Raw genomic sequence first — 23,373 nt, forward strand, 5'->3', positions numbered from 1 at the left:
CAATTAAGGATACAATAGAAGATACCCTGAAATTAATAGAAGTTTATGTTTCGGCCATAAAAACTTTGTCGGCTCATATGAAGCTGATTCTGAATGGCAATGAAACAGATTATTTTATTAAATAAAAAACGAGAAAAAACAAACTCCTTTCTTTTCAAATGGATTCTGCAGAAATTGAATTGACTCCACACACACGAGACCTGGGAATAATAATTGACAGTGATATGAATATGAAAAAACATATTAGTAAAAAAAATTAGAGATGGCTACAACAAACTCCAAATTTTAAGACGTTTAAAACTATTCCTCAATCGTGACAACTTTCGCACGTTATTACAAAACACTACTCTCTTCTAATTTGGACTATTGTAATGCCCTTCTATTGGGTTTACCAGCAAAACACTAAGACCTTTGCAGCTTTTATAAAATGCTACTGCCAGAGTACTAACTGGAACCAAAAAGTTCGACCTCATTACCCCAACACTGAGTTCGCTTCACTGGTTACCAGTAAAATTTAGAATTGATTTTAAAGTTTTTTTCCTTTTATACAAGTATATCAATAACAAAAAAAATAGAATGGCTAAATGCGGCCATCTAACTCTACACACCCCAAAGAACCTTGAGGTCAGCTGATAAGGGACTCCTTGTGGTGCTATCCATTTGTACGACCCACATGAGCAAAGTCAGAGAAAGAGCTCTCCCAACAGCAGGACCAAAATTATGGAATACATTACCATTGGAGCGGAGGACACAGGTAGATTTTATTACTTTTAAAAGAAACTTTAAAAACTTGGCTATTTAAAAAAAGTATTTGAAGTATCGGAATGGTAAATGACTGTGGCTGGGTCTCTCGTTTTAGAGCATCTTGTTTATTTATTGAATTCTTTTCTGTTAATTTTAATAATTTTCTTATACAATACACTTATTGTATTTTATGGTTTTATATTATCAATTTTATTTTTTAATTCTTTGTTAACTGTCATGACTGAACCCAGAATGTTGATATATAAAAGCTTTAAATAAATAAAAATCCTAAACTATAACCACTGGGGGGTAGGTGATGGTGGTATTTATTTATTTTATTTATTATTTTTATATACCGACATTCGATCTGAGATATCACATCAGTTTACATTCAGGTACTGTAAGTATTTCCCTATCCCCAGAGGGCTTACAATCTAAGTTTTGTACCTGAGGCAATGGAGGGTAAAGTGACTTGCCCAAGGTCACAGCAGGACTCGAACCCTGGTCTCCTGGTTCATAGCCCGCTGCTCTAACCACTAGGCTATTCCTTAGGTGAAGGAAGAGTCTCCCTCCCTGCCCCCTCAGTGTGCTGTGAACACCTCAATCTCTCCAGCCCCTCATGGCCCAACGGCCAGAAACCAGGTCCAGGAATCTAATGCAAATCTCCCACATGGTGGCCATCAGGCTCGTCTGCCATATTCTTATTTTATTCTTCGTATTCGTTTGTGAGGTACCATAAAAATTCACAAGGCAAACCAGAGACAGAAACCAGGCATGTTACACAGAAACAACGTGACAGCAGATAGTCATCTAGTTTGCATCACAGCAGCCAGGAGCCTCCAGCACCAGGAAACGATGGCATTTTCTGTCACGGCACATTATCCAGTAGGTTTCATAGTATCTGTGTACTTCAGTAGTGCTGGGCAATTAGGTTGGACTATGGGCCTTTGGTCTGCTTCCAACATTGCCCACTCTGTAACCACCTCTTACAGCACAGCAGTGAAGATAGGACAGAAATTTAAATCCATGAGACAAGGTCTAAAGAATTCTTGAAAAGGTACAGGTTTCCATAGCTGACGGAGCTTTCCAGATCTGACAGTATTTGCATATTGCTTAGTGACCGCTAGGAAAATGGATGGGTTTAACATTATTTCACTGTTCATTTCAGCTAATTGAAGAAATGGACAGGGCCTGAATTCTGTCATTAAACCCAAGGGAATCTTGAGTTTTCAAGGACACCTCACCAAAAAGAAAATCGGTCACCTAGTTTTACATTTAGTCATATCTCTCTGAGCATTATTTTATATTTAAATAACCGGCAACTGGAATTTACATAGCAATTTTAAAATAGTAATAAATTTGGGGCTGATGCAAAACAGTGCGCTCAGTTGAGTGCATTGCTTAACCCACGGTTGTATGCGTGTTCACAGCCCCTTATGCTATAAGGGGATTAGCGCATCCAAAACGCGCATCCAAGCCCCCCAAAATTAGTAGCGCTCATCACATGCAAATGCAGGTTGAGGAGGCTATTAATTATTCTCCCCAAATCTTTTTATTTATCCAATTTTTACAATATTTTCAAGATCACACTTGAAACAGGAAATTTAGAGAGAGTATATCACAAAGTAAATATCACACACTTTAAATTATACAATCAGGAAAATTATAATTAACCAACTCTCTAATTACAAGTCCTCATACTGGAGGGGGGCGGATTACTCAACCTCAAGTAATAGACATACAATATAAAGAAAATCACCAGACTTTCTACAGCGAACACTTTCCATTTATGAGGGACCAGGAGTCTCTATACAGGGTTCAATAGGAGTTACCGGTGTTATCGGGGTTTTCCCCAATTAAAAATTGGGTTAATTGCGGGGGATCAAAGAAAACATACGCGTTTTCTAAATATTTGACAACACATTTGCAAGGAAATTTCAGAAAATTATTTCCCCCCAATTAACAAAACCTGTGATCTTAACAATAGAAATGCCTTCCTCCTTTTCTGAGTTTCTCGTGAGACGTCTGGGAAGGCACGAATTCTACAGCCCAGAAAGTTTACATTCCTATTCCTCAAAACCAATTTTAATAGCCATTCCCTATCAGTCTCTAGTGCCATAGTCACTATGAGAGTCGCTGGGACGGCCATCTCCGAATCAGATGTCTCCAAAACTGCGGATAAATCAATCTCAGGCAATTGATCACGTAAAGGTCTTATTATATCAGTATCTCCTCCTTGTTCTCCTCGTGTTGTTCTAGGCTTAGGAAGATAGAATATCTTAGTTATTGGTGGAAGTGCAGCATCTGAGATATTATGTGTCTCTTTTAGGTAATTCATAAAGACCTCTCTAGGAGATCTTAAAGGTAACTGAGGAAAATTTATGAATCGCAGATTTCTGCCTTTTACCAAATTTTCAAGATTTTCAATCTTTAATGCTGTACTATTCTTATCTTTAATCATCACAGCTTGATTTTGTTGGATCATATTTAATTCAGTCCTGATCACGGAGACCTGATTTCCCATTTGCACATATTCATTTGTAGCAGACTCAATTTTGACTTCTTGTTGTTTAACTTGTAGTGCAACAGGTATTAGTTGTTGAAATATAGAATACCTCATATCATTTATAACCTCCCACAGCGTTTCTAATGAGAAAGTCATAGGTCTTACCATAGGAGGGATTTCTACCGTGGATACACCACCGTTTGCTCCCACGATCTCCCTCGATTCTCCAACTTCCAATCCGGCTGGCCCTAGTGTCTCTTTCGGGCTCAAGATTACAGCTGCTGTTCCACTCGGCCCTGCTTGGCCTGCTCTGTCAACACTTCGGTCGTTGGACACTTGCCCCGAGAGCAGAGCTCCTCTTGTAATCGCAGGATTTGCCGGAGGGGTCCTCTCCGCGGAACTAAAAGACGATGTTGAGCCAGGGAGAGAGGGGAGCTCAGCTTCCCCTCCTCCTCTCTCCAACGGCCTCTGTCCCGCTCCTGCCTCGCTGCGTCGAACGTGATAGTCCATTGGTCCGATTACGGGCATCGCCGGGGTCGATGCAGGGTACTGTACCCTCGGTTTTCACTTCCTCCCCATTTAAAGAAAAAATAATTTGCAGGAAAGAAAACTTCTCTCAGCCGAAGAGACTCACGCCGAACAAACTGGTCTGGCGGCCATCTTGGATCCACCCCCCTCCTATTCTCCCCAAATCTAAAAAGAAAACGTGCGCCCGACCAGCATGTTTTTACGCTCAGAAATTAATGCCTGCCCAGAGCAGGCTCCACTCTGAGCGCCCGCTTTCCGCACTCATTTACTGCGTCAGCACAGAAGGATCCCTATTCATGAAAGGAAAAGCCAGAGATCAACAGAGGCTGATGGTGCCGCACCAGAAGTGGGGCCTCAACTGCCATCATATTCTAAATTAATGACACCAGGAGAAAAGATCAGTCTAGCGCAGGGCTTCCCAAACTTTTAGCCAATATGACCCTACTTTAGTGCTTGAAAATTCATAGGACCTAAAGGATAACCAAACCAATTTAGCAGGGGGTTTGGGATCCCCCTCCAAAACTCACTTCACACTCACCCTCTCGCTGATCCCCTCTCACAGTCTCCACCCTCTCCAATTGTTCCTTTCCCAACCTCCATCTCCAACCTCTTACACCCCCCCCCCCCAGCTCCTGTCACTCTCTCCAGCCGTTTTTGCATCTCCACAGCTGATCTTCTCACCCTCAATCCCTTCTTATAAACCCCAAATGATCCTGTCATCCCATATCCCTCATTCCCACCTCACTTTCATCTCCCAACCCCCATCACTTCCCATCCCCTAGCTGATCCCCCTCACCCTTATTCAATCTTATGTCATCCTCTGTCGCTCACCATCCACAGCCAATCTCTCTCTACCTGATCTAATCCTCAAACCTCTCATGCATCCGACTCCTCCCTTCAAACAACCCTTCATCCATACATTTCCCCTGGCCAAAGTTAATGGCAACATTTGGACCCCAGGCCAAAGGTGGATCACAACTGGTGGGAAGAGAAAGTAGGATGGCGACAGAAGAGACGTTTTTCTTTTGGGTTCAGTGGTGGGTGAGGAAAGAGGAGCAGTGGCAACCTCTACCAGCTAACGCACATTGAGACTTCCCCGCCCCGCATGATTGGTCCCAAGCCCAACAATGACCTACAGGTGGCAGCAATATCAGTAATGAAAGTCAACACAGAGCCTCCGAGCCAGTGCAAGCTCACAGGCACTGCAACAGCATAGATCCCTCCTGTTACCACAGAAACTCTTAGAAGAGCAGGCCCACTGCAGGGACTGGGGGTGTGTATGCTGGCTCAGAAGCTCCACGCCGATTTCCACATTAATGCTGCTGCTGGTGTTTTGAAGAGTGCTGATGTTTGAGGCACGCGTGGCCCCATTTGGGGATCCCAACCCACAGTTTGGGAAGCCCTGGTCTAGCACCTTACTTTCTATAAAAGCTGTCAAATAACATGTGGCCAACCCACAATCAAAACAAGCCCAACTGGCCTCCTTTTCTCAAGGTGGTAAGATTCTTGACTGCAATTTCTCTCAGGCCTTGTATTTATATTAGAACAAAAGATTTGCCATTCTGGGTCACACAACGAGGGTCCATCAAGCCCAGTATTCTGCCTGGCCAAGCTAGGTCACAAGTGCCTGGCAGGATCTCAAAAGGTGCAAAAAAGGAGAAGTATGGTTAATAAAAGACCAAATGCAAAAAAGTCAATAGATTCCATGCTGCTCATCTCAGCGATAAGGATTTCCCCAAGTCCACTTTAATAATGGTTTATAGACTTTTCCTCCAGGAATTTGTCCAAACCTTTTATACAACGCAGCTACACTAACAGCTTTCACCATATCCTCTGGCAACAAATTCCAGAGCTTAATTATGCATTGAGTTAATAAATATTTTCTATTTGTTTTAAATGTACTACTTACTAACTTCATTGCATGTTTTCTTTTAGAAAGAGTAAACAATATGCAAATACCCGTTCCATTCTACTCATTTTATAGACCTCTACCATATTTCGCCACAGTCTCTTCCTCCTAACCTCTTTAGCCTTTCCTCATAGGAGATTTGTTCCATCCCCTTTATCATTTTGGTCACTCTTCTCTGTACTTTTTCTAATTCTGCTATATCATTTCTGAGATGCGGTGACCAGGATTGCACACAATACTGAAAGTGCAATCACACCTTAAGAGCGATACAGAGGCATTATGATATTCTGTTTTATCCTCATTACTTTCCTAATAATTCCTAGCATTCTATTTGCTTTCTTTGCTGCTACCACATACTGAGCAGAGGATTTCAACATATTATCCACAATGACATCTAGATCCTTTTCCTCAGTCATGACTCCTAATGTGAAACCTTGCATTCAGTAGCTATAATTTAATTGTTCTTCCCTAAGTGCATCACTTTGCACTTATCCATATTAAATTTCGGATGGTCACTTGATGTGGTGAGCTTGAGAGGCTGTGTTTTCTCAGCGCTCCAGTCGTTTCCCTCTCCAATCTTCTGCAATCGAACTTTGAGAACAGCCAAACTGGAAATTAAACAAAGTACCTGGTGGCTGTGTGTCGACTGACAGTTTTTCACTTAAGGTGCCCAGCAATATGCCCATAAAAGGAGCTAAGGAAGACAAGGAGTTGAAGCAGGAGAGGGGAAGATGGCCGCCATATTTGAGAGCCCCCCTAGGCCTAGCCTGTCCTCTCGATCTCATCACAGATTGCAATCCACAAATTCAGAATTCAATGCCGAGGGGCAAATACCCGTTTTGGAAGAAGGGGTGATCGAGCAAGAAGATTGGAGAAACTGGTCAAATCACAAGAGGAGAAAATAGAGGATCTCGAAAACAGTTCTTGCAGAAACAACATCTGCATAGTGGGTTTTCCAGAGGAGATCACAGATTTAAATATGCTTAAATTCTTAGAAAAATGGCTCCCAGAGGTGCTGTCCTTACCGGAGTTACAAGGCGCCATAATTATAGAGCGAGTGCATCACTTGGGAAGGAAGAAGATCTGCAGCCAAGAATTACTTTGGTGAATATTCTAAACTTTGCATATAAACAAAGCCTGATGCAGGCACACAGGAAAGAGAGCACTGAAATACAAGGATAAAATGATCAGGCTGTTCCAGGATTATTCCATGTGTGTATTGGCAAAGAGACGGTTATTCAATCCACTCTGTTCTACGCTGGCACAAAAACAAATCAAAATTACCCTTCAATATCCTACGAAATTGAGAATCTGGTTTGAAGGAAAGGTGCAACTGTTTGACGAGGTAGAGAAAGCCCAACAGTTTAATCGATGAGCTGTAGGTCTCTTCTACTAACTTTTTAATTTCCTGGTTTGGGCTGAAAGAATTTCTAAAACTTATTAGCAGGAATCATCCCCAGCTTTTCAAGACTGGTGTACCTAATTCTGCAGATACTGGAAGAATTTGGGGGGAACCATTTATGTTTGCTGTGGGGTACTGGTGAGAAGCGAGAGGATTAAAAGTCTGGGACAGACACTTCACTTGCTGGTGACGCAGTCCACATTCAAAACGAGTGATTTGAATGAGACCGGCCAAAATGTTAGTTCGTTGTGTGCATTTTGAACAGCATGAAATTTTTCCCAATGCATTACAATAGGAGGGAAGAAGAAAAATGTTGGTTATGATTAAAACAGACGCAACAGCTTTAAATGTCATCTGCCTTTTGGATGCCCAGTCTCACAACCTTCTTGTGATTTAACTTTGAATAATTTTGTGTCATCTTCAAATCTGATCACCTCACTCTCAGTTCCCATTTCCAGGTCATTTATAAAATATTTTAAAAAACAGTGGTCCCAGAACAGATCCCTGGGGTTCTCCCCTATTTATCTTTCTCCATTTTAACCAGTTCCTAATTCACAATAGGACATCACCCATGACTAATTTCCTCAGAAATCTCTCATGAGGGACTTTGTCAAATGCTTTTGGAAAATCCAGCTAACCTTATCAACTGGCTCACCTTTTTGTTTATTTACACCTTCAAAAATATGTGGCAGACTGGTGAGGCAAAACTTCCCTTGGTTTAAATCCATGCTGGCTCTGTCCCCTTAAACTATGTCTATCCACATGTACAGTAATTTTGTTCTTTATGACAGTTTCTACCATTTTACCTCGCAGTGATGTCAGGCTTACTGATCTGTAGTTTCCTGGATCACCCCTAGAAACCTTTTAAAAATTGGCTTTATGTTGGCAACACTCCAATTTTCAGGTACTGTAAATGATTCTAAAGATAGTTTGCAAATTATTGATATGTCTGCAAGTTCATTTTTCAGTTCTTCCAACCATCTGATCCAGATGATTTGCTACTCTTTAGTTTGTCAATTTGCCTTATTACATCTTCCAGGTTCACTGAAATTTGTTTCAATTCCTCTAAATCATCATTTTTAAATAGCGTTTCTGGATTGGGTAGTTCCCTTATATAAAAACTAAAGCAAAGAATTAATTTAGTCTCTCCACTTCCTTCTCTTTCCTAAACGTCCCTTTCACTCCTTGATCATCTAATGGACCAAATGACTCCCCCACAGGCTTTTTGCTTTGAACGTACCTAAAAAAAAAAGTTATTATACGTTTTTGTTTTTAAAGGAAGCTTCTTTTCAAATTCTCTTTGCCTTCTTTATCAATCTAACTTGCCAGTGCTTATGCTCTTTCCTGTTCTCTTCATTTGGATTCCTTTTCCATTTTTTGAAAAAGATGTTTTTAGCCTCTCTCACCTCACCTTTTAACCATACCAGAAGTCATTTAGCCTTATTTCCACCATGGAATACATCTGATCTGGGCTTCTAAGATGGTATTTTTAAACGTTGTCCATGCTTGATGTAAACTCAACGTTTGCAGCTGCTCCTTTCATTTTTTTCTAACCATTTTCCTCATTTTATCATAGTCTCCCTTTTGAAAGTTAAACACTGTTGCAGTAGATTTCTTTACTGTTCTCTCTCCAGTTATCAAGTCAAATTTGATCATGTTATAATCACTGTTGCCAAGTGGCCCCCAGAACAGTTACTGCTTGTACCAAATCATGCATTCCACTAAGGATTAGGTCTAAAATAGCTCCCGCTTTTATTGGTTCTTGTACCAGCTGCTCCATGAAGTAGTCATTTATCTCATCTAGGAACTTTACCTCTCTAGCATGTCCAAATGTGACATTTTCCTAGTCAATACCAGAGTAAACTGAAATTACCCATTATTACAGTGCTGCTGATTTTGTTAGCTTTCCTAACTTCTGTTAGCATTTTATTGTCAGTCTGTTCATTCTGGCCAGGTTGATGGTAGTACACCCCCACTGCTATTTTATCCCATTTTTCATATGGAATTTCTATCCATAAGAATTCTTTAGTACATTTTGTTTCCTGCAGAAATGTTATCCTGTTTGACTCATTGCCCCTTTTAATATACAATGCACCCCTCCACCAATTTGATCCATCCTATTACTGCGATATAATTTGTACCCTGGAATCAGTGCCCCAGCGGTTATCTTCTTCCCATCAGGTCTCATATGCCAATTTATCTACCTCTTCATTCAGTGCTATGCATTCTAACTCTTCCATTTTTATTTTTTTTTAATTTTAGCATTTCTATACAGACATTTCAAAGTAGGTGTTTATTTGTATTAACAACCTGCTTATCAGCTAAGATGGGTAAATTGGAATCTTTCTATTTTGTCTGCTCATTACTTAATAGAACCTGGGCTACATTTATTGCAATCTTTCTCTCAGGAAGCCTCAACTTCCCTGTTGCGTTAGTATCCTCCAAAGGATACATCATTCCAAACCATATACTTCTGAGCGACTGTCAGCTTTCCCCCATCATCTAGTTTAAAAGCAGCTCTATTTCCTTCTTAAAGGCCAGCAGCCTGGTTCCACCCTGGTTAAAGTGGAGCCCATCCTTTCGGAAAAGCCTCCCCTCCACCCTCTTTCCGAAAATGTTGCCCAGTTCCTAATAAAGTAAAGCCCTCTTCTCTGCACATCATCTCATCCATGTATTGAGACTCTGGAGTCCTGCTTCTGGAATGGGGAGCCTTTCTACGAATGCTACCCTGGTGGTGGTGGGGGGGGGGCGGATGGCCAACTCCGGTCCTCGAGAGCCACAAACAGGCCAGGTTTTTTGGATATCCACAATGAATATACATGAGATAGGTTTGCATACAATGGAGGCAGTGCATTGAAATCTCTCTCATGCATGTTCAAGGTGGATATTCTGAAAACCTGGCCTGTGTGTGGCTCTCGAGGACTGGAATTGGCTACCCCTGCAGGTTTCAACTTTCTACCTAAAATCCTAAATTTGGCTTGCCAGAACCCTCCCTCCCACACCTATGTCATGGGTGCCCACATGTTATCAAGACATTTGGCGCCTCCCTAGCACTACATAAAATGTCCTAGAATTGTTTTCTGACTAAACCTCTATGGTGAGACTGTACCTCCCCTGGCTGTTGTCTGAGTATTTAACCTGCTCCAGTTTTACTGCAGAAGGTGGTACTTCACTAAAACACATTGCAGAATGGACCTTCTGAGATACTGGGAGCCCTTACTTTCCCTTTTACTCCAGGGGCAGTTCAGACAACTGATCTGCATTGCGACAACTAAAACTGCAGGGACGACTCTGGTACGGATGGATTTTCCTGCTTACATAACACACCATCTAATTCCGAGGCATCCTGCATCTGCAGTGGACACAGTTATAACTTATCTTCAAGCTTTTGTGCCATACATGTTTTGCTCCCTTGGTGACAGGGACCAGCAGTGCTGCCCTGTGTATACACACACACACACTAATGGTGTCATCTTTCTCTCACCTGGATCTCAAAGCCAAAGGTTGCGCCAGCCTCTTTTTCCAAGATGATTAGCTGCCTGAAAATTGAAAATAAAAGAAGTTTTAACATGACCAAAAATGCTTTTTCCCTACCGTGCCAAGCCAAATGCTCACAGTGAGGTACATTTAGGGCTCCACACGGCACATCAGTTTGTGGGCCATGTTATTGCCGGGAGAGTCAAATTCCTCTAAGACTTAACATATATTGGGGGGGGGGGGGGGGGGGAGAAACAGGAAATGTCAGGGTTAGTTTGGGAATTGCACTTCAGCTGAAACAGCTGAACCTACCCTAAGATAAAATTAAACAAATTCAAAACACAAGTTGACATTTTGAACAGTCTACAGATAGTCGGGGGTTAAAGTGGCTGTACTCTCTTACTGAGGATTTTATCAGACAGAATGTGGCCACATCTGAGGGCCACTTCCCAGGACTACACTGGGACTGCTAGCTATAGAGGGGGCTGTGAGTCCTATTATGCTGCATGGTTCACTAGGGAAGCACTGCCATGAGGAAGCACCACATGCTGCAGGGATCAAACAGCGGTGGGCAGCTCCAGGCCTCTGGAGTCACAGAGAAGCCAGGTTTTCAGGCCAGCCCCACTGAGCATTCAGACATATTGGCTTGCATGAGGTCTGGGAGCCCAGTTAATTTGCATATTTGTTGTCATACGGAGTCATAAGGATGGCAGCTGACTGCTCTCAGCCCTAGGGAAAGAGGAACCCCACAGCAGGCCCTTCCCCTTTACGCCCAGCACTGCAGGACACCCTTGAGACCACAAGTCAGCTTCTTCCAGGCACATTTTCCAGCAGCTATGCAGAAAACTAAGGAGACTCCTCTACAGCTAGGCCACCCCCACGATATGTGAGGGAAAGATATACTTACCTCTGCTGCTCTGGGGACTCGGTGAATGTCATCCACTTCATTGCACATCCCTGAGAAGAATTCATGGAAGGAAAAAAAAAAAAAAAAAAGTATGTTACAGTAAGATTAGTGAAAGCACCAATTCATTTTTGACAGCGTAAGACACTGATTTTCTGCTGCTGATGCCCATCTTGACTGTGCTAGCCATGCTGTGTCAGTGAAGGAAGGAGGCAGACAGCCTGCCTGAACTCAGAGCCAATATTTACAAAATCAGATTACCAAGAGCCCCCTCTTCAAACCTTGACATTCAACCTGGTATCTTTCAGCTGAACTGGGCACCTGGATAAAGGTGATAAGGATCAGGCCAGTTTCTAAGTACTGCCCTGTTGAGAACACCAAAAGGTGTTGCAGCCTCCCTCCCTCCCCTAAAAAAACAAACAAACTGTGCACAAAAATCCACCCTGGAGCTGACTCACCCATTCTTTATGGCCTGCAGCCAGGTGTGTATCCTAGAGAAAAGGCCACACATTATATCCTATTTATCCCACCTGCAAGCACAAAGCAGGCAGACGCCTTTGGCACACTCTGACCAGTGACAGATGTAGGCCTGTCCAGAGGCAATTCAGCAGCCTCAGTGGGAATGACGTTTCATACCACTATAAATCTGGGAATAACACGGGGCACTCTAGGACCCTGGGCACTGGCTCTGTGTGCTAGTAAGAGCCCTTTCTTTCAGCTGCTGAGGGAATACACAGCAGTTCAGGGAAAGAGAACGTCATGCACGTTTTACACCCAAGAGAGTATCTTAATTTAAAACTTTCTAACACCCTTGGACTGCATTCACGTCACTGGGACAGGCAGTTTGACACTCAGTCTCTTCTTGTGCATTCTGTACAAAATGGAGCAAATCTGAACTCTGTTCTTCCAGAAAGAGCCCAACAAGAAGGCTGCTTTTGTATTGATTTAGAATTAATTTTTAATAAAACCTAATCATTCTCCCCCCCCCCCCAACTCCTCCCAACAATCCCTCTCTTTGTATACATTTTTTGAATAAAAACCAATCGAGCAGGAAAAGGAATTAATCCCCATTAATTAGCATTTATCCCAAATGCATGCAACCATGAGTGGGTGGGCCTCAAAGCCCCATTCCACCCCCACCCAGCAAAATTCAGATACCGGATTATGTCTGAAAGAATTTCAAACATTTTAGGAAAAGGTTTGTGCCTGGGGAATAGCTTAAATGATGCCTGCGAGAAAATGAGGCTTTGTCACAAAACAAGTTCCTGCACTCTCCACCCACAAACTCAGCAATGCAAAGCCATTAAACACAACCCAGCTTTACAACCAGCGCCAAGATGCCTCCAATTCTGTTTCAAGACACTACCAGCTGGCCTTAGGTTCAGCTGTAACAGGCCCACGTCCCAGTCATTAACCATAGGACACAGTTTGCAGTCCTCGCCCGTAGGCTGAGGGGTAACCAAGGGCCCTGATTCAGGAAGGCTTTTCTTCTCATTCCCGTGTCTTGAATCAGACCTTAAGAGTTACATGGTTTGATCTCCCTGCCCACAGAGGCAGGGGTAAACACTTTCCTGTCCCCTCCCCAACCCCCCACGGTTCAGTCTCACTGTCAGGGACACGATGAAGGAGATTGATCCTGGCACCCAAGACCAAAATGGCCAGAGCTGGCCATGGTGTCCAATAAGCCTAGCTTGGACTCACACCTGCAGCAAGTAGAAAAACAGCACATGATGTCAATTACCGCATATAAATTCATTGCAACTGCTCTTACGTTTTGCTGCATGCGTGATCCCAGGAAAGATGAGGATGGCCCACATCACTTCACTGGCTTCCCCATCTACTCCCGGATTAGCTATAAACTTGCAAGGATGGTCCATAAACTGCTGAGTACGGTTTCTTTCCCTTGGGCAAATGCTCTATTCCGACTGTACAACCAGACAGGGTCCCTTAGGTCATCCCAAAGGGGCCTCCGGGATATTACCTCACTCATACAGGCCCATTTGGCTGGTGGCCACTCCGTCTTTATGGGGCTCTCTCCCCGTAGCATTTCTGCTCAAAATCATTTAATGGCACATTAAAAACTGCTCTTTGATCGAGCATGTCAGACAGCAGATGTTCCTGCTTAGCGGCCTCAGCAATTCCCTGTTGGGATGATTGCTTAAGCAAGTTTACAAAAATAGCACTGTGCGCGCCTCACGTGTTGCATGCGATGTTGGATTTTTATTTTTGCATGTGATTCTGTACATCGCTTATGCGACTTTAAGCAATAAATAAATAAATAAATAAATAAATAAATAAATAAAAATTGCAAACCACCAGATAAAAGCTCAAAGAAAAAAAATGCATGGTTCACTCTTCTGCACCTTTCCATTTCCCGTCTTTTCCTCCTTGCCTTTGATCTGTCTTGCTGTCACATCTCTCTCCATCTCCCTTTTGCTTTCTCTACATCATAGTAACATAGTAATGATGGCAGAAAAGGACCACATGGTCCATCCAGTCTGCCCAGCAAGCTTATGGGGGTAACTTGCCACTCCCTGCAATTACCCCCATTTGTCTTGTTCCTCTAGCTCAGCTGCCCATGCCTATTTGCAGCCCTCCATCTTCTCCTCCTTTTTTCCGGTCTTTTGCCCTCCCTATTGCTCCTCCCCATTGCATCCTCTTCCACCATTTCCACGGCTTCTCAAAGACTGCCCTGGAAGTAGGAGAAAAGCTCCTGTGCCGGCAGACAGGCGGTGAAGGGTCTGTGATCATTCAAGACAGAAAAGATCCTGTACTGGTACCAGCAGTGGGATAAGACAGAGGACACAGCAACAGGGCTCGGGAGCCTTCTCCCCCACTGCTTGCATCCTTTAAACAGCAATCACATGGGTGAAGCAGTTGCAGGAGACTCTGAGCTCTAGTTTCCTTCCTCTTGTCCCACAATCCCTTCACCATGCTTTCTTGCTCACCATGCTGGCTGGGGATATTGCAGAGACAGCGTTCACAGCCCCTGGGGGAAGGGAGCACCAGTCGCCGTGCAAAGGGAACACCAAGTAACTGGACCTAGGGTCCATGATTACAGGGATCTGAAGGAAGCTCTGGTGCATTGCCTCTAGCCAAGTACTATTATTGCAGTACAGGAGGGCTAGCTCAATTGTCTGGTGCTGCTCCTTCCTGCAACGTGGTCCTGTTGGTGGGCCTCCTTTGGTGTGCTGCTCCTCCTGCTGGTGTGGCCTGTTTGGACCCAGACCCATGCAGCCGTAGGTGCCAGCTCTGTGGGTCACTTGAAAACACTCAATATTGAACAAACCCCTTCACTGTGTCCAGGAAGGAGTAATTTGAGGCGCGTTTAGAACATCCCCCTCCTCCAATCATTTTGAAAAGTTGGTTCCTCTGCCCGCAGCAACAGTTATGATTGCTACCCCTTAACATCCACAGCTTCAAAGGCCTTCCTTAAGTCTAAAAAAAAAAAAGGAGATAATTTGGCTTCAGTTAGGCAGCCTGGAGATTCCTTCCTGCAAGGGGAGCTCTCTGCAGGACACTTATTGTTCCAAATTCTTGAACCATCAAAGAACACCCGGAAAGAGCAACACAAAAGGGCAAATAATTACATCTGACAATCTAATTTCTGAAAAAGAATGGACATAACACAGGGTCAGAGCTGGGATGTTTGTGAAGCAAAGAAGCAGTTAGGTCATAGCTAATCTAGACTCAGTATCTTCTGGGCAATGGCCAGTGCCTTGGTAACACAAAAAGCATTAAACACCTTTGATGTAGAGAAAAATAAACTTGCAAAAGTTGCATTGCAATAAACAGAATCCAGTGTATTGCAATGAACACAAATTAATTTATCAAAACAATGAATGCAACCAGTCCAGACGTGAAAGCACTTGTCTAGTGCAAAAAAAAAAAAATCCTCTCCTCACGTCAAGACTATTTTGACGCGATATGCCTGTAAGGCCAAAAGAAAAGGTTATGGGAGCGAAGAGGTAATACATCTTCTCCCAAGGCTAGATAAGTCATCCCTTCCCTACCCATCAGCAGTGCCTCCATAACCCATTGGCTGCTCAGCACTCAGCTGCTGCTTTGTCTCAATGACAGGGGGCTAATGCAATAATTGTGCACAGAAAACAGGTGCTCAGTGTTGAACGCCCAGTCACCTCTCCTGGATGCGGATCCAATAGTTAAATGAGGGGTCATGCTAAAAAGGAGGCTCTAGGGACAAATATGCGTCCCTAACACCTCCATGGCCTGGACTGTGTATTGGGCATCTAGAATTTTTTTTTTCAAAAACTTTTTTTTTTAATATAAACTAAATACTGCTTTATTTGGTTCCTCCTACTGGGTATCACTACACAGGATTTTTCTTTTTTATAATGTGCCCTTTTAAGATCATAAGAAAATGCCATACTGGGTCAGACCAAGGGTCCATCAAGCCCAGCATCCTGTTTCCAACAGTGGCCAATCCAGGCTACAAGTATCTGGCAAGTACCCAAACATTAAGTATATCCCACACTCTAATGCCAGTAACAGCAGTGGCTATTTCCTAAGTCAACTTGATTAATAGCAGGTAATGGACTTCTCCAAGAACTTATCCAAACCTTTTATGAACCCAGCTACACTAACTGCCTTAACCACATCCCCTGGCAACAAATTCCAGAGTTTAACTGTGCATTGAGTGAAAAAGAATTCTCTCTAATTTGTTTTAAATGTGCTACATGCTAACTTCATGGAATGCCCCCTAGTCCTTCTATTATCCGAAAGAGTAAATAATTCACATTTACCAATTCTAGACCTCTCATGATTTTAAACTCCTCTATAATATCCCCCCTCCAAACTGCACAGTTCTAACCTCTTTAGTCTTTCCTCACAGGGGAGCTGTTCCATCCCCTTTATCATTTTGGTCACCCTTCTCTGTACCTTCTCCAAAAAGAAAAAAACTGCCCAGACTGCAGAACTGCAGGGTTTGCACCCATCTACCATCTGCTTGGAGACAGAGAAATACTGAGGAACTGCAGGTGGCACATGTGATTTAAGTAGCAGTGTCAGTAAAACTTTCTCTGTCTCCATCTGCTGGAAGAGAGGCAAAACCCAGGAGTCTGGACTGATCTGGGTACGTACAAGGAATGAGCTTTCCTCGCTGCTTCTGCTCCCCCTCACACTCGGTAACCAACAGGGGAGCTCTCCTCACTGCCTGCACTAGCTCTCATACTAACAAATGAGATCTCCTTGCTGCCTGCACGCCCCCTTAAACTCAATAACCAAAACGTGAGCCCTCCTTGCTAACTGTATACCCCTTGAGTGTGCACACCTTCTGCTGTAAAATTTGCCGCGCTGCTAGGGTACACTGACTGCACGGAAAATTTATTGGCTCAAGAGGATTAGCTAAGAGCCTTATCTACATGAATTTACATGTGATGAGCCCTATTAGCTACATGGTGATTTGGACCCGATAATCCCCATGTTGGATCGGGAAGGGGGGGGGAGTTATGAATGTGCATCCAATCGCATGTTAAGCCGGGCACATTAGCTAGCGCACGGTGCTGCGTCGACCCACAAGTATTTTGCCTCTTTCACATCTTAACTGAGGAACTAGGGATGGGAATGCACCTCATGGACCAGATTACTGTCTCCATTGATAATTAATGGTTTAGGAAAAACCTGGGCTCTAAATATGAACCCAGAGGGCAAGTGGCATGGCCTGCGCTCTGGTTGGGAGGGGGGGTGGTGGTAAACTAATGCCATTGTTCAGAACTGCCTCTCTTTCAGTTGGAGATTAGTCTTCCAGGAACAGTAATTATATATAAAGAACACCTACAGGGCATTGAACAGCTGATTCTTCAATAGCTTCTTCCTGAGAGGCCCCAATAGGAGCTAGGAACAAACTGTCCAAGCTTCCCAACGAGGGCGCAGACAGCACAGGCAAATGCCTGGAAAATTCTAAACAAATCATGCAAACCAGCCAAGGTTTATGCAAAGTACACACTTTGAAAGTTAAATCAATGTACAAGCATTTCCTGTGCTGGGAAAATTAGATCAGTTAAAGAAAAAAAAAAGTGTGTGTGTGTCTCACCAGATGGTCTTTTACTCTACCAGTAAAGCTTGGTGAAGTATGGGAAATAGAGCAGGTAGAAAAGGCTGTGGAAAAATGCTCTTAGGCAGCATCAGAACTTTTAATGCAGCAGACAAACATTAATGCAGTTTTGCCAGAAGATTTCTCCATTTAAAAAAAGAGTGGGATATTTTCGTATGGGCACAAACATTGGATAAGCCCATCCCTGTGGAGTTTCAGGATTGAGGAAGTCTTCCCATCTGGAATTTGTATTTATTTCATACCATTTAGAAAACATCACTACATAAATGTTTGCAGTGATTTACAGCAACACGATAAATTATAATTAAGACCCCAATTAAAACTCTGTCCACCTGTGAACCATCTAAAACTAGCACGAACCATAAAATAACCATGCCTAAACATGCAATTACATAATCCATAATAAATAAAAATGTTACTGCCACCTCCCATGAAGACCACTTTCGGTACAAGATCAAGTATCTAGAACTACGGCGAAAAGAAATGCTCCCAAATCGGCTATGACTGCTATTATATCACATCCAAATAGTAGAGCCAATGTAATAAGAAACTATGCTGGATTGGAGCAAGGTGCATCGAGCTCAGCATCCCGTCTCTGACAGTGGCCAGTCTGGACCATAAGAACCGTGCAGATCCCCAAAAAATTGGGGGATTTAAAAGTCATCCACAGAAAACTGGAGGGGAGGGGGGGGGGAGAATGTATACGAGATCCTTTTCTTCAGAAGCCATTCACAGGGAGCAACGAAAGTTAAACTGATAGAAGTCAAAGAATACTACGGTTCACATACTACATTTCCTTTTGCAAAGCAGAGTTCTAATAGCCATAACGATCGGGTGGTGGTGGAGGAATAGATCTTTTGAGGACTGATCCTTTTTCTCGGACCAACATAAAAACTAGCATCTCAGATTGTTACTGTGGAGGAGTTCGCCAGAGCACACCGGCTGCTTTTCTTGAGAGAGTGTTAAATGGACCCACGTGGCCTGGAGAGCTCCTGTCTGTATCACTGGCGACTTTAGAAAACTGTTAAGATTAGTAGCATTTTTAAAAATGCCTCATCTGAACGCAAGACTATACAGTAGCAAATAAAAATGTAAGAAGTAGCTTCCAGAACAAAGACCAATAGGTTCCTGCCTTGAAATCTAGCTTCCTTTTTCTGTTTCTCTGGATTATCAACATGTACCAGCTTATAAAAATCGTTTCACAACCATCAGCCCTAATGGTTGCTTGAGAATCAATTTGCAGTTTAATTTAAAAAAAACCAACTTTATTCACATTACTGTTCGGTTCAAACCGAATACAAAGAGAAGGCGGTTTTTTTTTTCTGACTGCCGAGCTCAGCAGGTTACATCTTAGATATAAAGGAAATATTCTACCTCGAGCAACAGAGATGGCTCTTAACATTTAAACCAATCCACGTGAAAGCAGACAGCAGCAATTCCGAAAGGAGAAGCGATTTATTATTATTACCAGATTATCACTCCAAAAATCAGAACACGAAATGATGATCACACGTGGAAGATCTGACGTTTCTGCAGACGCCCGAAGAGCCGAAGCCAGCCCCGGCCCCAGCCCTGTAGCACGCGAGCGGACAGATCTTTTCCCCGTAAGCACCCCTTCCCCTCTTGTACCTCCCGGCTCTCACCTTCCTGGCCCGGGGCAGGGTGCCTCCGGAGGCGGCCAGCGCTTTGTACATTTCCGCCGCTCTGGAGGCGGGGTAGCTCCCGGCCGCCGGCTCCTCCTTGGGCTGCAGCTTCCTGAGGCGGCGGAACGTCATAGTCCGAACCCGGCTCCGGCTGTCCACGCGCGCGAGTGCGGGCAGGGCCCCGGCGCGCGCCTCCTTTATCGCCTTTGGCCGACGGGCGGGGCAGAGAGAGGGGAGGCGGGGCAGAGAGAGGGGAGGCGGGGCAGGGAGCGCTGAGCCCGCCCTCTCCCCGGCGCAGGCACGCGGACGGGGGAGTTGCTGGTGCTGGTGGTTTTGTTTCCTTCCCCCGTAACACAGAAGGAAGAGGCGCTCGAAGAAATGAGCCCTGCACTCTAGTACTGAGCTTTGCTCACTACAGTTGCCTTGGAAAGAAAGAAGTCAAAACTTGTAGGTTGTGAGTTTGTGTATGTATGTATATATATATGCAAAAAAACTCCAATAACAAAAATGTTTGCGGAAAAGGCACTATTGTTTCTCATATAATTAATTTCAAAAAACTCCGTGATTTCATTAAAATAATTATGCTTTATTGAAAAATATACTTAATATCCATTTAACTCTTTTTTGTAAAACATTCCAACAATAAAAATATTTTTTATATATTAAATTGAACCTTAATAGCAATATCCACAATCATACAATCTTAAGCCCATCTCATATTTACCCTCAACTTTATACTACCTCTAATCTCAATCTGGCCCTCGATTGCCCAAATAACACCAGAGAATGAATTTTTCAATATTACTGTTGGTCTTCTTAAGTGAAAAATTATTTTAATGAAATCACGGAGTTTTTTTGAAATTAATTATATGAGAAACAATAGTGCCTTTTCCCCAAACATTTTTGTTATTGGGGTTTTTTTGCGTATATTATATGGTAAGCACTAATAATAATACACAATACGTTGCCTTATTTTTTTGTTTTCTTATATATATATATATATATATATATATATATATATGTATACATAAACACACACATAATGCAGACACGCTTACATACACACACTTACATAATCCATCTATCAGGCGGAACTGTAAAGTGCGCTCAGCTGAGGGCAGTTTTACTCGCAGTTAGCCGCACGTCCATTACCCCTTATACAGTAAGGGGTTTCGCGCTTTCAAAACCATGCATCAACTCCCCCGCCCCCAATAGCATTCAGCATATGCAAATGCATGTTGTTGATAAGGCTATTAGTAATACCAATTAGTAATACTGAAAAAAATGGGGGGGGGGGGGCCCACACCGCCCAAAAAAAGTGTACAGAGAAGCAGAAAATACTGCTTTTCCAACTTAATAACATAGCAATATTAACGCAGAGCAACCAAAAATGTAGAAAAAAAAAATGTGCCAGCCCTTCAGGAAAAGGGATGCTCAAGTTCACCAGTGTCTATTCTCCTCACCCATGGCTGTCAGTGGGTTCAGCCAACTGATGCTTGTAAAATTGAGCATCGGTTTTCTGAACCTACTAACAGCCACCTCTCCTGGGCCAAGGAGGCGCTAGGGGCATGTAATCGTTTCTAGTGCCTCCTTTTAGCATGACCCCTCATTTAAATACAGGATTGTACGCCAAGGAGAGGTGGCTGGGCACGCTTTGGAAGAGTGGGCGCTCAACAGCGAGCTCCCATTTTCCTGCAGACCTCACAGAATTGGCCTGTATGAGGAAAAGGCTAAAGAGGTTAAAAGTCTTCAGCTGGGAGATGGGCCAGGGGAGATAGGATAGAGGTCTATAAAGTCATGCTTGGTGTGGAACAGGTAAATGTGAATTGGTTGTTTATACTTTCAAAAGGTACAAAGACTAGGGCCCACACAATGAAATTATGAGGTGATATAGTTAAGACAAATCGATAATAAAATATTTTCTCCCAACACATAATTAAACTCTGGACTTCCTTACCAGAGGATGTGCTAAAAGCTGTTTGTATAGTTGGGTTTTAAAAAAGGTTTGGATAAGTTCTTGGAAGAAAAATTCCATAAACTATTATTAAGGTGGACTTTATGTCAGAGGCAAGCAGTGGATTTCTCAAACAGGATGGAATCTATTGAATTTAGCAATCCTGCCAGGTACTTGAGACCTAGATTGGCCACTGTTGAAAATAGGATATGGGTTTGATGGACCTTTAGTCTGACCCAGCATGGCAAAACTTACTATTGAATATCCCTATAAAAGTCACTCTTGAGCAGGTTGGATTTTGGGATAAGTCCGAATAGCAGAACTCATCTGGCTAAATCAATCAACAAAGTAGCTCCTCCCTACTCCATCCACACCCCACCCACCACTTATCCAGCTCTTTATCTGAGTAATGGCAACCAGGGGCAGATTGGCCTATTGGGGATCAGGCATCCCCCGGTGGGCCAGTCGTGCTAGTCACATGGTCTGCCGAGCGTGGCCATCACAGAGCCGCGCTTGGCAGACCATGTGGTATCTCCTGGGTGGCGAATACCCAGGCCGGTCTTCATCGGGAATCTGCCGCTGATGGCAACCACTGATCCAATAAATTAGCATTGAATATTTGCCTCAGCTATATTTTTATTATCCTGTATTTTTTGTGTACACATACATGCATCAAGTTTGCATTGATAAATCAAGCTGTTTATGTTTGTTATAAATTGTTCATTAGTCTTTGAGTCTAGATTGTTTTATACACTGCTTTAGTGGTGGTAATTGTACTACGTTTCAGGCAGGCCTAACAGCCAGGACTACTGGTCTATAATTTTTTTACAATTATGTTAAATATACAGATGCATACACACATACAGCTGTATGAGCAAGTCATTCACTCACTCACGTACAAATATATATATATGTTTATTTGTTGAGTTTTATATACAGTCATTCGGTAAAGCCATCACAATGGTTTACAAGATTCAAAGGTAGTATCTTAACATATGCAAATTAGGTGTATAACAGGATACATATTATATTCAAAAATGAGCAGATAGGGGGGGATCGGAGAGGGTAAGGATTAGAGGGGATAGGAAGGGGTGGGAGTGCTGCAGGGGGGGGGGTGAGTAGAGGGGGGGAGGAGGGTTACAAGGGGGTGGGAGGATTAGTTAAAGTTCTTCTTTTTAAAGTCCAAGATAAGATCATTTTTGTATGAGAGGGGTTTGCTTGATGCTGGTTGTTGTCCTGTTTTTGCATGGTTTCGGTTGGTAATTCTGTTGAGTGTTTGGATGTTGTGATACTTGATTGTCAATATATACTTTGTAAAACAGCCATGTTTTTAGATCCTTTTTGAATGTTTTGAGGTGAGGTTAGGTTGGGTTGGGTTCTCAAATCTTTTGGGAGGGAGTTCCATGTTTTAGGACAGGCAATGGAAAATGCTCTTTCTCCGGTTGCTGTCAGGTGAGCATTTCTGATGGGGGGGGGGGGGGGTGTTAAATGGCCTGTGTTGTTTGAACATAAGTTTCTTTGGGGATTCTGGGGGGTTATGTTTAAACCACTTTGACCTTAATGTTCGTTGTGTAGTAATTTGTGTATGATGGTCATGGATTTGTGATCAATTCGGGATTTTATTGGAAGCCAGTGTAGTGAAATCAGAATTGGCATTATGTGATCATTCCTCTTTGTTCCAGTCAGAATTCTGGCTGCTGAGTTTTGCAGAATCTGGAGAGGTTTGATGTTGGAGTATGGTAGTCCGATTAGTAGGGAGTTGCAGTAGTCGATGGTTGAGAATATGAGTAGCTGTAGTACAGTTCTGAAGTCATAAGGGTTAAGAAATGGTTTCCAGACAGCTTAGGGTTAGTAGTTTGTGATATCCTTCTTTGCTTTTGTTTGATTATATGGTTCTTGTAGGAAAGATCTGTGTCAATAATTATTCCTAGATTTCTGGTGTGGGTGACAGGGACTATTGGCTTCATATAGATTGTGAACCCTCTAGGAACATACCTACAATACATGAATGTAACTCACCTCGGGCCACCACTGAAAAGGTGCAAGCTAAGTATCTATCTTACATGTTACTGGTGAGACCTCAGCTGGAGCTTTCATCTCCAGCAGGACCTAAATGGAGCAGAAGTAGTTCAGAGCAGGACTACCTAAACAAATCCTAGACAGTGAAACTTGAGGACCTAAATCTGGACACAGTCTGTTTCTGTATTGGGGGGGGGGGGGGGGGGGGAACGGA

The 23,373-nt window shown here is 43.1% G+C and overlaps 1 protein-coding gene across 2 annotated transcripts in view; it reads right to left on the minus strand.

Moving 5' to 3' along the window:
* GRASP (general receptor for phosphoinositides 1 associated scaffold protein) overlaps positions 1-19,346 on the minus strand; it is a 29,480-nt gene extending 10,134 nt beyond the window's left edge. Inside the window, exons 1-3 of one of the 2 annotated variants that reach the window (XM_029594521.1) lie at positions 19,187-19,346; positions 11,474-11,523; positions 10,574-10,628 (exon numbers count right to left, since the gene is read on the minus strand). In XM_029594521.1, coding sequence (XP_029450381.1) covers positions 10,574-10,628; positions 11,474-11,523; positions 19,187-19,318 — 237 coding nt within the window. In that variant the 5' untranslated portion in view covers positions 19,319-19,346. The other variant, XM_029594522.1, reaches the window with a different exon arrangement.
* Between the last annotated feature and the right edge of the window lie 4,027 nt (positions 19,347-23,373).

This window comes from Rhinatrema bivittatum, chromosome 3, assembly GCF_901001135.1.
Source record: "Rhinatrema bivittatum chromosome 3, aRhiBiv1.1, whole genome shotgun sequence".
Taxonomy (NCBI): Eukaryota; Metazoa; Chordata; class Amphibia; order Gymnophiona; family Rhinatrematidae; genus Rhinatrema; species Rhinatrema bivittatum.